Below are 13,904 nucleotides of genomic sequence, written 5' to 3' on the forward strand. Positions count from 1 at the left end.
CACCAACATGGCACAAGTATACATATGTAACAAACCTGCACATTATGCACATGTACCCTAGAACTTAAAGTATAATAACAAAAAAAAAATAAAAAATAAAAAAATGAAAAAATAAAATAAAATAAAATAAGGAAGCCAAAAGAAAAATAATAAAATAAAATAAGATACAAAAATAAATATTAAATCATTTTACTGATACTGTTACATTGAAGTGGTACTAATCCTAAGGCATTCTTTTTTTGAGATGGGGTCTCCCTCTGTTGCCCAGACTAGAGTGTAGTGGCACAATCACACCTCACTGTAACCTCCAGCCCCGGAGCTCACGTAATCCTTCTACATCAGTCTGCTGAGTGGCTGGGATTACAGGCACAAGCCACTGTCCCCAGCCTGAGGCATTCTTTTAAAAATATATCTAAAGAAGCAAAATATTGACAAAAATTCCACGTGCTGAACATTCTGAATATCTGAACACTATGTAAACAGAGGCTATATCTAAACTTCAATGCCTGACACAGTACGTCCCCAATAATTAATAAACACGTTGCTTCAGTAAGTGAATAATGTTTTCCATGTATATTCAAATATTTAAGTTTCTCATAAAAGTGCATAAAAATTATAATCAAAAACAACAGTACAATACACACATAAAAGATTAAAAGCAAGTATAACAGCGATTGTATGAGGGGAAAGAATGTTGTTCTCCCTCCAGCTTCTATTTGTTATAATGCTTTGTTGAAACTTTTGAAAAAACATAAATATTTTTAATCAACAGTACCCAATACCTCTGGAATAAAGAGACGAATTACAGGAGCAGTAATAACCAATATCTTCGGGCTTATATTCATATTAAAGCTGGTGAGACTTCACATTCCTCAGCACACAATGGATCTTTCATCAATATTGGAAAATGCCTTCGTGAGAATATTTGCAAAGAATGGATGGAATTCTCAATGTTGCAAGCACCCAGTGAATTATTTAAAAGAACAATGGATGGATGACTAATTAGAAATGTTTCTTGAGTGCAGAGATGTTTATATTACCAAAGAAAAAGCTCTAAGTCTAGCATTTTTTCCAGAGCAGCCAGGAAGAAAAGATTAAGTTTAACGGTGGGCATCAGTCCCAAATGATTTGCCCAGGAAGAAAAGATTAACTGTGGGCACTGGTCCCAAATGATGTGCCCTCGAAACAATTAGAGTTGCCTTCTCGTTGTCCAACTAATGATTTTAAGTACTCCTTGACTTGTAAATACTGCTTATTTGTTTGGATGCTTATTTACACGTTTTGCTTCAGCCTATCCCTAAAAATAGGACTTACGAGAAGTCCAAAGAAGTGTACCCTATAGTAAGTAAATTTAAAATAAAGAAAATGAGACAAAGGGAAACTAAAACTGTAAAGAAAACATGAAGCCAGATATGAGATAAGTGCACAAAAAGAATAACGTATTCTAAATTCTAAATTCTAAATCCTATATTCTAAATTGAAGTACACAAGAAACTAGATTCTAAGTTTTCAAGTGACTAATTCTAACCCAAAGACACAAGTTAAATGTTCAACATTCATTAGGTAAAAAACAACATGTTCAAGAGAAATAGCCCTGATACTAAAATTAAAAAGAATTTTTTCTTTTTTTTTTTTTGAGATAGAGTCTCGCTCTGTCACCTTGGTTGGAGTAGAGTGGCACGATCTCGGCTCACTGCAACCTCTGCCTCCTGGGTTCAAGTGATTCTCCTGTCTCAGCCTCTTGAGTAGCTGGGACTACAGGGGTGTGCCACCACACCCTGTTAATTTTTTGTATTTTTAGTGGAGACGGGGTTTCACCATATTGGCCAGGCTGATCTCGAGTACTGGTCACCCCTGACCTCGTGATCTGCCCAACTCAGCCTCCCAAAGTGCTGGGATTACTGGCATGAGCCGCCATGCCCAGCCAAAAAGAATTTTTTCTAATCAACTCATGTTATTGAACAAGATATAATCAACATTTTTAATACTTAAAATAAACACAGAGAATTTCCATAAACCTTTTTCTTATAAAATCATCAAATAATGCCAAAAGAATTATAGTAAAAGCAATTCTGTAATATCAGTTCTACAAAGTTTTACACAATTTTGTCTAAGTATCTATGCAATTTTTTTGATGGTCTGGCTTAGTCTAGAAATGTATTTCTCAGTGAGAGGAACAGACGCTCTTGCAACAAACAGAAAAAGAAAGGAGGGGCTGGGCACAGTGGCTCATGCCTGCAATCCCAACACTTTACAAGGCTGAGGTAGGACAACTGCTTGAGGCCAAGAGTTCAAGACCAGTATGGGCAACATAGCGAGACCCCAACTCTTTAAAAAAAAAAATTAGCTGGCCATCGTGGTGCACACTTGTAGTCCCAACTATCCAAGAAGGTGAGGCAGGAGGATCGCTTGAGCCTAGGAGCTCAAGGCTGCAGTGAGTCACGATTGCACCACTGCACTCCAGCCTGGGTGACAGAGCAAGACTCTGTCTTTACAAAAGGAAAAGGGAAAAGTATTATGATAAACATACCTAGTAAAGATGGAATAGTCAAAATATTTCCTCCATAGAAGTCTTGCACATCCTTTAGTTAATTTATTCCTGCATGTCTCTACTGTTCTTGTTATTAAAAATTGTGCCTCTTAAAAAAATAATTATTTATAGTTTTTTGTATACTGATCATGTACCTAGGGACTTCACTGAAGCTATAAGTTTCTCCTATGAAACCTAATAATCTGTCTTTCTCTTGATTTAAAACTTCTAGCTATCATTTGTTTTTCTTTGTGACGTCAACGAGTGAAGTTTCTACATACTCTCTATTAACCAGAGATCTCCTCAATTCATAAAATCCAATATACTGCTCTCTGATCACACCTCCTGATTTTCCTTTCTCACTCTTGAACTTCTATTAACTCTCTTCTTCAGTCCTATTACTCTATTCTCCTTCCAAATATTAGTCCCATCCAAACTTTACTGCCTTCTCTAATGTACGTCCAATAATGATCGCATCAAACATTCTGCCACTCTCTTGACAGTCTTGTTCCTTTGTCCTTTTACCACACCTACCATACAAGTGCTCAAGTATGGATTAATTCAGTTTCCCCTCTCCATTCCCATAGTTAAATCCTAGAATAGTACTTGAAAAGATCACAAATTAGTACCATTACAAATTTTTGCACTCATCCCAAATGCACCTTCTGCACTGCTCTGTAACCCATTACATGCTGCTTATTAAACTTTCCCCTTCCATTTCCCTTGGTCACCATTCTAAACTTTCACCACTCTCCTCATGCCCTTATTTTACCTTCACTACTCCCTTTAGCATATGAATCTCATTTGATGATATCTATAGATTTGCAATTTATACTTCAGTAACACTAAACTACTTGTAGGTCCCTGAATAGAACTTGATTTATTTGCATATGCTGTTTCCTCTACCCAGAATACACTCCTCCCATTTGTTCAACCAGAAAACCTGTATTTACCCTTCAAATGTTAACTCAAATGCTATTTCTCCTATGAAATCTTCCTCAATCCAGCCCCCTTCTCCTGTGTGCCCACTATACTCTGTGCCTCTGCCTCTCGTTACAAAAATTATTGTTATTACTATATTGCACTGTAATTGCTTGCCTGTTTGTTTCTGCATAAGGCTATAAGCTCCTTAGACAAAAAGGATCTTTTTTTAAATTTTTTTTATTTTTTCAATTTTCTATCCCAAGTAGCTAGCTGGCACCGGCTAATTGCATGCTAAAGGAATGAATTATTCCTACTAAAGTAAAATTCCTTGGGCCCAACATTATGTAGAAGAAATGAAATTTAGAGGTAATAAATTTATAAAAACCTTAGCTAAAACGAATGTGGCTGTGTCACTAATAATAACAATAGTGAATTTCACATTTGCAACCCAATTGAAATGCTGTTATGTAAAATGTATTTCAAATACGTAACAGAAATCTTCTACTAAAAAGATAACTAAACAGCTCTACTTCTGATACATCTGAATGGATAATGAACTCAGTGAACTTAAACCATGTACCAGACAGCACAATTGACACTACACTAAATGTCATTCTAACAATTAATCTGAATGATAATCCAGCCCTATATAAACACTGACATTCACAAAAATATTTATCACAAATATCTTAAGAACACAAAAGAAAAACCAGCAATGAAACCTGATCCTCACTCCCTGTCAAACATACACTTTAAAATAGGCAATTATTAAACAGCAAAGAGGCAATGTAATATTAAGCGAAAAGGATTTCCCAATAGATCACATACAACACGATGCCCTTTGTATTAAGTTAAAACCAACTAAAATGAAAATGCAAATACTTTGGGAAAATAAAAGGAAGTAAACACTGACGTCAGGATAATAGTGAACTTAATTGGAGTAAGGCCAAAGGATGCATTACTGAAAGGACAATATGGTTAGATTACTAACGAAGCACTAGCTTCTGTTTGGGGTGGTAGATTCCCAGGTATTATTACATTGTTTTTTAAGAGATAGAGAGAGAAGCGTAGATACCTAAAGAGAAGGAGGGATGGAGGCAAGAAGAGAGGGAAGAGGGGGCAGAGAAAGAAAACAGTAGAAGGAATAACAGATAGAAAGAAAAAAACACAGAGCATGGACCAATGATGCACGTGTGTTACGAACCAAGGATTACTGAACCTGCAATGAGATGACATGACATGACATGAACTGATGTGAAAATAAAAATTTCTCACAGCATGTAGGCTAATATCCAACCTATTATCTCTGGATCAAACTGAAGTCACTCAACCAGGTTATGATTTTTTCTGCTTCCAATTCCCTGACACTTTCAATTGTGCTGCACAAAGCAGTATGTTCTCCAACACACGTGAGGTCTTCTGCTAACACCAATGGGCCTTCTGCTCAGAGAGTAGTCATTCCAGGGGAGTGCGTGGAGGGGAGCAGCAAAAATGGAAACCTTGCTGATTCACCAACTGGCTCTCTGGAATGGGAATGACAACTCCTACAAGCCTTTGAATAGGCAACCAGTGACTCCTATTCATTGATTCAGCACTTACCAAGTGCCAACTACTGCATGTCAAATGTTATGATAAGCACTGAAATCCTTCAGACTTATGATTGGGACAGTCCTAAAAAATACTTGAGTCTAGTCCATCATCTTTCAAAATTAAAAAATGTCAAGTCTCTATTACAAAATTGAAAAATATTGCTTCTCCAACAGACAAGATTTCATATAAGTGTGTTGCTGTTTTACCTGCTATCTCCAAAAGTGATTTTACATGCTCCCCTTCTGCCAGCTTCACAAATCCAACCTGATTTCCAAAAGTGCCAATCCCTTGAAAGGGCAAAGTCAAATGTTTTCCTTGGAGGAGTTCTTCTATGAATGGTTTCGATTCCAAAAGAGCATCAATACCACTAGTAAGAAATAATACATTTTTCAGTAACACATTAAGTAATAAAATATACAAAACCAAATAAGAAACAAAATAGCAGTTTTAGAAAGATGAATTCATTTTGATATTTGTACTAATTATTTTAAGGCTCAAAATACCTTCTAAATCTAAACTTTATGATTAAAACTGATAGACAGTTTTAAACAAAAACTATGGAAGAAGTAAAGAAATCTTTACCTAATTATAATTGCTACTAAAGACATGAAAGTAGACACTATTTTATAGTTTACCAAAAAATGTTTAATCAAGTGAAATATGAACAACTCAAAAAATTACTGAAAATATATCCCAAAAAACTGAGTACCTACAAGAGATTACATTAGACTACATTATCTTACATTAGGTGTCATGTTCTAGATTCTTGATGAAAGTACTAACGCTTTTACAGTACATACTATTTGTGAGGCACTCTAATAAAAGTTAAAACACACTATCTCTTAAAATACAACAGTCTCTATAATTAGGTAATTTGCTATACTTAGACTCAAATAAAATACAACTTTAATTATATTCCCCAATTGTAACTGTAAGTTTGCCATATATACTTTAGCTGTTTAGCCTATGCAATTATACGGCCACTCTGTGTTGGAAGTGCTATATATCTTTTCTTCTTCTCTCTTCTTTCTTCTTCTTCTTCTTCTTCATTTTTGTCTCTGTCTCTCTTTCTCTCTCTCTCTCTTTCTGTCTCTTTCTCTCTTCTTTTTTTCAGACAGGTTCTCTGTCTGTCACCCAGGCTGGAGTGTAGTGGTGTGATCACAGCTGACTGAAGCCTTGACCTCCTGGGCTCAGGTGATCCTCCTGCCTCAGCCTCCTAAGTAGTTGGAATACACAGGTATATGCCAACATGCCTGGCTATTTTTTTTAATTATTTATAGAGAGGTTCCCCTGTGCTGCGAAAGCTGGTCTCAAACTCCTGGGCTCAAGTGACGCTCCCGCCTTGGCCTCCCAAATTGCTGGGATTACAGGTGTGAGCCACTGCATCCAGCCACACTTTTCTTAATAAAAACAAATGTTTGCTATATTACTGAATTGGACATTACAAGATTTTGATATTTGGAAAATTAGAATTACTTCTACCTTGAAGAGATTTTGGTATAGGTACTTTGAAAAAAAAAAGAACTCTCACTAGAGGGCAGCAATTGCTTAAAAAAGAACTAAGTACATTCATCCAGGGCTTTAAAACACCCTTCCAGTGGATTGCCAGTCGATTGTTTAAATTATTTGATCAGTGACTTGTTCAGCCAAGTGTTTGAAAAACTCAGCATTTTTCTTGATCTTTCATATTTCTAAATTAGTCTTCAGGTAAAGTTTTTAACTGATTTTCACCTATGACTTCAATACTCAGTCTCATTTCTCTGAAAAATTATATAGCTATAAGTATGGTACATGTCTCATTGTACCTCCAAATCCAGTTTAAATTCACTATTACCTAACTGTAGTTATGTTCATCCAAACAGTGCACATACTTTCAAGTCAGTATTTTCCTTCACTGTATGCTATGAATTAAAGCATGTGATAACAGAATAGCTACTCCTGGCTCATTTATAAGTTGGGGAAATTCAAGCTATTTATTTGAAATGAAACTATATGTTAAAGCAGACCATGAGAAAGGTTAAGACTTTTCAGAGACAGTGAATTCTATGTCGTTATTCTTTAAAGAAACATAGATTATCTAAATTCAGTCGATTTTTCCAGTTCTCTAGTAGTATAAATCAGTAAATTTGCGCTAATAAGACGCCATTGATTCACAGAGTAAGAAGGAATCAGTGTCTACTGGGAGTATCACTAATTTTCGAATTATTTTAAATAGAATATGTTTTCAAGAGGGGCTTACGAAAAGGCTTCTTTAAGGTAAAGTAAGTAAAAAGTAAATGCATATAAGAAATGAAATTCTCAAACTGGAGTTCAGACCCAAAGGTTGTATTTCAAACTAAGACAGGACACCTATCTTTTCAAATCAGCAGCCGGGCTTGGCCTAATATATTTTTATTCCTTTCTTCTACGCTATAAGGACACAAAGGAGTTTAGGTGACATCTACCTCAAGAAATTAATGATTTTTTTAAAGTATCTGCACATTCCATATCCAATCCATTGATCGGTATACTATTAAACAACTAAAACTTGATATTAGACTTTGAAAATTAGGAATCAATACAGGACAAGAAATGGACAATCTAGATGTCTAACATATTATACAGCATAGGATAAAAAGTTAAAAATTAGAGACTTTTAATAAATCATTCACATAAACAATGTCTTCCCAGAAACCTCATCAATTCCATTCTAGCTGCCCCAAAGTGAGGTCACACCTTGAACCTCACCATCATTTAAAAGTTGACACCTCTGCCCCTCCAGAATAGGTGTGAACCCAATCCAATCAGCTAAAGGGCCTTAACAGAAAAGACTGGAGTCCCCTAAGAAGGAATTCTGTGCCCAGACTGACTAAGGTCTTGAGACATCAACTTCCCTTCCAGACTGCCATGCAGATTTCAGACTTCTCCCTCAATCATGGGAGACAGTTCTTTAAAATAAATCTCTCTACATAAAGATATACATGTCTGCACAGACATAGATAGATCTCTACATAGATATGCTCCTATTGGTACTCTTTCTCTGGAGAATCCTGACCATTCTAACACACACAGAGCACGACTCCCTTCTCTCAATCTTTCATTTTGCGTAGCATCTTCTTTGGATTCTCTTCTTTCAAGAGCACCAGAGAACTGCTTTTTTCTTCTGATTGGCAAAGTGATCAAAGTCAGGGAAGTAAAATCTCCCCTCCTCTCTGTCCTTGCAGGATGCTCAAGGCTACTTTGGGTACATCAGCTCGGGACAGATCATAAGATTGACCTCTAAAGACATGAGGTTCTACTGTTTAAAAGACATAACTACAATAATCATAATGGGGTTGGATATTTTTTGTTATTAATTTGTTTCATCTTATCCTTTTTTATTTTACCTTTTCCTCAACCCCTTCCTAATTCAAGCCTTGCTCCTCATTCCCTCAGAAGATATAGCTGTCAAAGTAGATACCAAAAGCAACCTGCAATTCATCCTAGCTTTGGTTTTCCATAGATCTTAGGCTTGAACTTAACACACTGAGCTACATAGGAGGTAACAGAGAAAGGGAAAATCTAAGTACAGATAAGAGTGTCCCAGAAAATTGGGGGAAGAACAAGGTTTCTTTCAGACTGGAAAGCAGTAATCAATGACTTGTCTTCAACCTTTATGGCAGAACCCTGACATGGGGGCGGTGGCAGTAGGTAGAGTACAGTGACTCTAAAATGACTAAGGTGAAACTGAAACTGTCCAGTGGCCTAGTAAAATGGAAGCTCTCATAGCTAATAATAGAGTGCCTACTATGTGCCAGGCCCTAGACAAAGAGCTCTTTCATGTATTGGTACTATTATTTACTTAGAAAGTACATGATTTGCCCAAAGCGAGGCAGATAATAAGAGGTGGTTGTGCCTTGATTCCAGAATATGCATCTAAAGTTTTAACCTAAATGGTCAAGTCCAGAGTGCTTATAATATGAGCATGGACAAAACGATTACATAACCAAGGGCTACCACTTGATAACCATAACAGAGTTTAAAAGTTTAGATTAAAAAGAATATTTACATAGTTTATTCTGTATATTAACTATTAACTGGAATAAATTCTATAGAGACTACTTTAAATTTAGAATGTCTCTTTGGGTTCTGCTGTGCTTACTCATATTAAAGTAATAATTTGGAAAATTATACTTAAGAAAGATATATTACTCACATGTTTACTTCATCTTCGTTTAATAATTGCATCACCAGCAGGGTAATATGAAAGGAACCATCGCTGACCATTGCTTTGGCCAGTCGCTCATCTTGTTGTATTATTGCATTTTGCACGATCTTAATTCCTTTTATAATCTAATAACACATACACACATATAAAAAAAATTCCAGTGATTAGGTAAGCAAAATCTCTTTATGGTAAAATGTAAAATCAAGAAGAAAAATAAGCAATAACCAAAATTAGAACAACACTAAGATTCTTCAACCAAATGAATACTTAATTGTCTGCTTGCTCTCAAACAGATAGTTGACTTGGACAGCTTAAAAGGATGTGTAAGATTTAAAGCATGATGATTGTCTATCTTAAGAGTACTGAACCCAACACCTTTATTATGAAGATCAGATTGCTATCTGACTGGAAAAACCTCTCAATGGCTCTGCATCTTTTCAGAAATTTGTCCTTGGAACACCCAATATGACTCAATAACTATGATCTTTCCTAAGAATAAGGCTTTATTCTTGCCACAGAAAGGTCAAGCCAGCAGACAACATTCCATTTCTGTTAGAAGCAAAAATTATTTGTCTCCAAGTGAATGTGTCTGTGAACCCATTCCTCATGGCTTTTAAGATTTTTTATGACAGCAATAATTTCAGTAGAAACAACTACTGTCATTTTTCCAGACCTGTGAGGAGGGCCATTACCATGAAGAGTTGCAAAGAAGTCCAAATGCACAGGTTAGAAGAACAGAATCTGCATCTAAAAATCCCCACAGACCTGGTCCGTCATCTCCCTTCCTCTCTCAGCACCTGCTCCCTTCCCTCCTCCACTTCCAGTTAGATACAATTCTAGTCAACTTCTAAATGTGAGTACATTGGAAAGTAGTTTGAATACAAAATAGCAAACACAGAAAAAGAAACAACAGAGAAAAGAAAGCACAGAGAAACCCTAAGGGAACAGAAGACAGAAGCCCTGAGGCAGCAGAATTAGTGAGAGAAAAAAAGGAAAGAGTGGGGGCTGACAGTCAACGCAGAATCCATAAAAAAGCAGAGATAAGAAAAAACTGACTCATGAGCATAGCAAACTGTTCTGATACCAAAGTAGTTGTTTTATCCTGAACAATGTTCCCATTATCTGCGGAATGTGATTGTGCAAATCATGAGATGCTGTCCTTGGATCTCACTTCCCATTGACAGAGACTCTCTCCTTTGACCAAAACTTTAGTCAGGCCCCTCTGAGTCTTCTGCTTGACCAGGCCTAACCATGAGCTTCTTCTCTCTCTGTCCTCGTTGAATCTGGTTTGAGCAAGAATGCTGCTAAGTCAGTTTAAAGAAATCCCCCACCCTTGGTGTCTAACCACCCTCCATATCTGAGCTATTTTATCACCACGGCCTCCCTTCAGCAATAATCCTATCCGGTCTGTTTAGCCAGAAACCCCTCATCTTTTCTCTCAGTAATTTTCCATTCACTGACCTCCATTCTGCTCCTTGGTTATAAATCCCTATTTGTCCTTGTTGGAGTTGAGTCCAATTTCTCTCCCCAAATGAGAGACCCCATTGCAGTGATCCCTGTACTGGTCACCATGGCCCCTCTGGAATACGGTCTGCCATACCATCTTTAACAAGTGTCATGAATAACTTTTTCTTTAGCATCATGTACTTTACAATAAATCCACATCACCCAAAATAACCTCAGCATTTCTCTGTTCCTTATAATCTGCAAGAGACCAACAGAGGAAATGGTGTTTTCTTAGTAGGAAGTTACACAATAACACCTAACATTTTCCAACACAAGATGTCATTTGTGTGACACCCAATAAAAGAATATTCATAGCCTAATAAATAAAATGTTCCAAACATAATGGTATACAAAAATCTTAGAGAGTCACTCTTTATATAGACAAAATGAAATTATAAACTTCTTGAGGTCAACGTCTATCTCTTCTACACCACTGTCTCACCACAGTGCAGTGATGATAATAAAAAAAACCATATTTAAACAGCAGCAGCAGCAACTAACCTTTACTGTGTGCTCGCTAGGTTCTAGGTATCATGGTGAATATTTTACATATATATTAGTTCAGTGTAGCCTCCCAACAGTCCCATGAGGTAGATATTGGTATTATCTCTGTTAAAATAAACTGAAACACAGACTAAAAATCTCAAGGCCATATACTCCCCCTCCTCCGGCCAAAGGAAAAAACAACCTGGGAAAAGAATAAACTACATATGAAAAATATGAGAGAGGCACCTGGAGGAAAAGATCCAGGAGGGGTGAGGAGAAGAAGTAGCTAGAAAGCAATGGAATACGGAAAAAGACCAAAAGATGTACAAGGAGTTTGTCTGTTTATGAGAAGGGGAAAGGGGAGAAGCAGAGATGTGGTCATGGACTTAAGAACTGAAACATCAAGGGAAGACATTTAAGGGGATTTTCAGAAAGTCTAACCAGTGCTATGGTTTGAATGTGTCCTCCAAAGTTCATGTGCTGGAAACTAGACCCCCAGTTCACAGTGTGTGGGGTGGGGCCTAACGAGAGGTGTTTGAGTCATGGGGGCACTGCTCTCATGAATGGGTTAATGCAGTTACTATGGAAGTGAGCTTCTAATAGGAGGATGAGTTCAGTTCCCTCTTGAGCCGACTCACTTGCTCGCTCACTCTCTCCCTGACCCTCTCGTCTTTCACCATGGGACAAGAGCAGCAAGAAGGCTCTTGCCACATGCTGGCTGGCTCCTCAATCTTGGATTTCCCAGCCGCCAGAATTGTGAGAAATAAACTGATCTTTATAAATTATCTAGTCTCGGGTAGCACAAAATAGACTAAGACACAATGTAGCAGAACACACTTGCCCTCAAAAAAAAGCCTTTAGTGTAAGTCCACATGACTCCATTATTTTAAAGTTGAATTCTGGCATTGCCAAACTTATAGAGTTGCATTAAAGATCATATTAGAAAAGCTATATGAAAGTACTTTGGAAGCTCTTCACCATTTGCCAAATATATAAAGTAGACAACAGCACCAATATTATTCAAATCAGTAGTTTTCTACCAGCACAATTTTGCCTCCCAGAGGACATTTGGCAATACCTAGAGACACTTTTGGTTGTCATAATTGGATAGGGGATTGCTACTTGCACCTAGTAGGTGGAATATTTGCATTTTCATACTAACTTAGTCTTCATTCTAAGTTAAATATTAATTATATGTAAATTTAGGGCAATGTTCAAAATTCCATTCATCCGTATATTCCACATTCTGGTGAAATGTCCCACATGGTAAAATAGTTTTAGACCATTAGTATCTTTGATTTATCCAGTAGCATATAAAACTATAAGTAAAAACTATAAAATACTTTAACGACTATTATTTTTCTCACGTCACATAGTACTTACGCACGATTAGCCTCAAACTTACGAAAATTTTAAGACTAATCTTCAAGCAATATATTTCTAACAATGCTTTGGTTCTCCAGATTAATTTATGTATTCCTTGATATAACTATATTTTTCATGCATTTTATTCTTAATTACATTCTTTAAAAGTAAAAGAAAAGAAAAACACTTTAGAGTCTTCTTTATATGTCATATTTTAAAAATATCAATGATATCAAAGGCCAAAGGAAACTAATTTTTACAGCCATTATTTAAAATTCTATCAGGTCATTAAAGCTTATCTGTCACCATAATCCCCAGTCATTGGCAGTGCTGCACAAAGTACATTTTTAAAACCTAATACTATAAAGTCAAATTCCAATAAGACAGTGAAAGAAACTTGTAAAAATAAAAACTTTACTTAAATCTTAAACATTTCATTCATTGAGTAATTCGAGTTAAGCGAATAAAAGCTGATATTCATCTGCTAAATATCACCCCTGTCATATTCCATATGCCTAAAAATGATGCAATTAAAAAATCTGTTTTCATATCTTTTAAACTTTCTAATTTAATCAAATTATATATAAGTTCAAAGGCAATGTCTTAAAGTTAGCATGCCTCTACATGAGAGAGAAGAGTTACAGTCTAGGGAAAATGTCTTTGACCTCATCTTTTGATACTGTTCTTGGAATTTTCCTAAGCTGTTATTAATACACATATTGTTCCCAAATTTGTTGCCTCATTAAGATTTATTAGAATTATCACACTAATTTGCTACCTAATTTTTCTTAATTTTTTCTGCTCATCCACAACTATAGAAAGAACTTGAAAAACTGATGATATAGCAATAATTGGAGTGAAAGTAAAAAAAATCATCCTCAAATAAATAATGTTCTGTATCTACCAGTTGCCTAACATACCCATGATGACATTAAACACTTTTACTATTATTTTCCGGAAAAGAACTGAATGCACTAATCAACGTCCATATTTTCCTAAGACCAGTAATTTTCACATTGCAAAATCATGAAATACAGAATTACATGTAACAAATGCCTTTTAAAATCCCTGAAGAGGCTGGGCATGGTGGCTCACACCTGTAATCCCAACATTTTGGGAAGCTGAGAAGGAAGGATCACTTGAGCCCAGGAGATGAAGACCAGCCTGGGCAACATAGTGAGACCTCATCTCTATTCAAAAAATAAAAATAAAACAGAAAGAAAGAAAGAAAAGAAAAAAGGAAGGAAGGAAGGAAAGAAGGAAGGAAGGGAGGGAAGGAGGGAGGGAGGGAGGGATAAAACCTGAAGAAAACCCTTT

At 36.3% G+C, this 13,904-nt stretch overlaps 1 protein-coding gene across 1 annotated transcript in view; it reads right to left on the minus strand.

Annotated features, from left to right (window-relative positions):
- Window positions 1-5,173: 5,173 nt before the first annotated feature.
- LOC105518610 (A-kinase anchor protein 7 isoform gamma-like) overlaps window positions 5,174-13,904 on the minus strand; it is a 28,706-nt gene continuing 19,975 nt past the window's right edge. The window contains exons 4-5 of the mRNA XM_011951659.1: window positions 9,219-9,355; window positions 5,174-5,411 (exon numbers count right to left, since the gene is read on the minus strand). Of these exons, the coding sequence (XP_011807049.1) occupies window positions 5,174-5,411; window positions 9,219-9,355 (375 nt within the window). The remainder of the gene's footprint in view (window positions 5,412-9,218; window positions 9,356-13,904) is intronic.

This window comes from Colobus angolensis, unplaced genomic scaffold (assembly GCF_000951035.1).
Source record: "Colobus angolensis palliatus isolate OR3802 unplaced genomic scaffold, Cang.pa_1.0 Scaffold322, whole genome shotgun sequence".
Lineage (NCBI taxonomy): Eukaryota > Metazoa > Chordata > Mammalia > Primates > Cercopithecidae > Colobus > Colobus angolensis.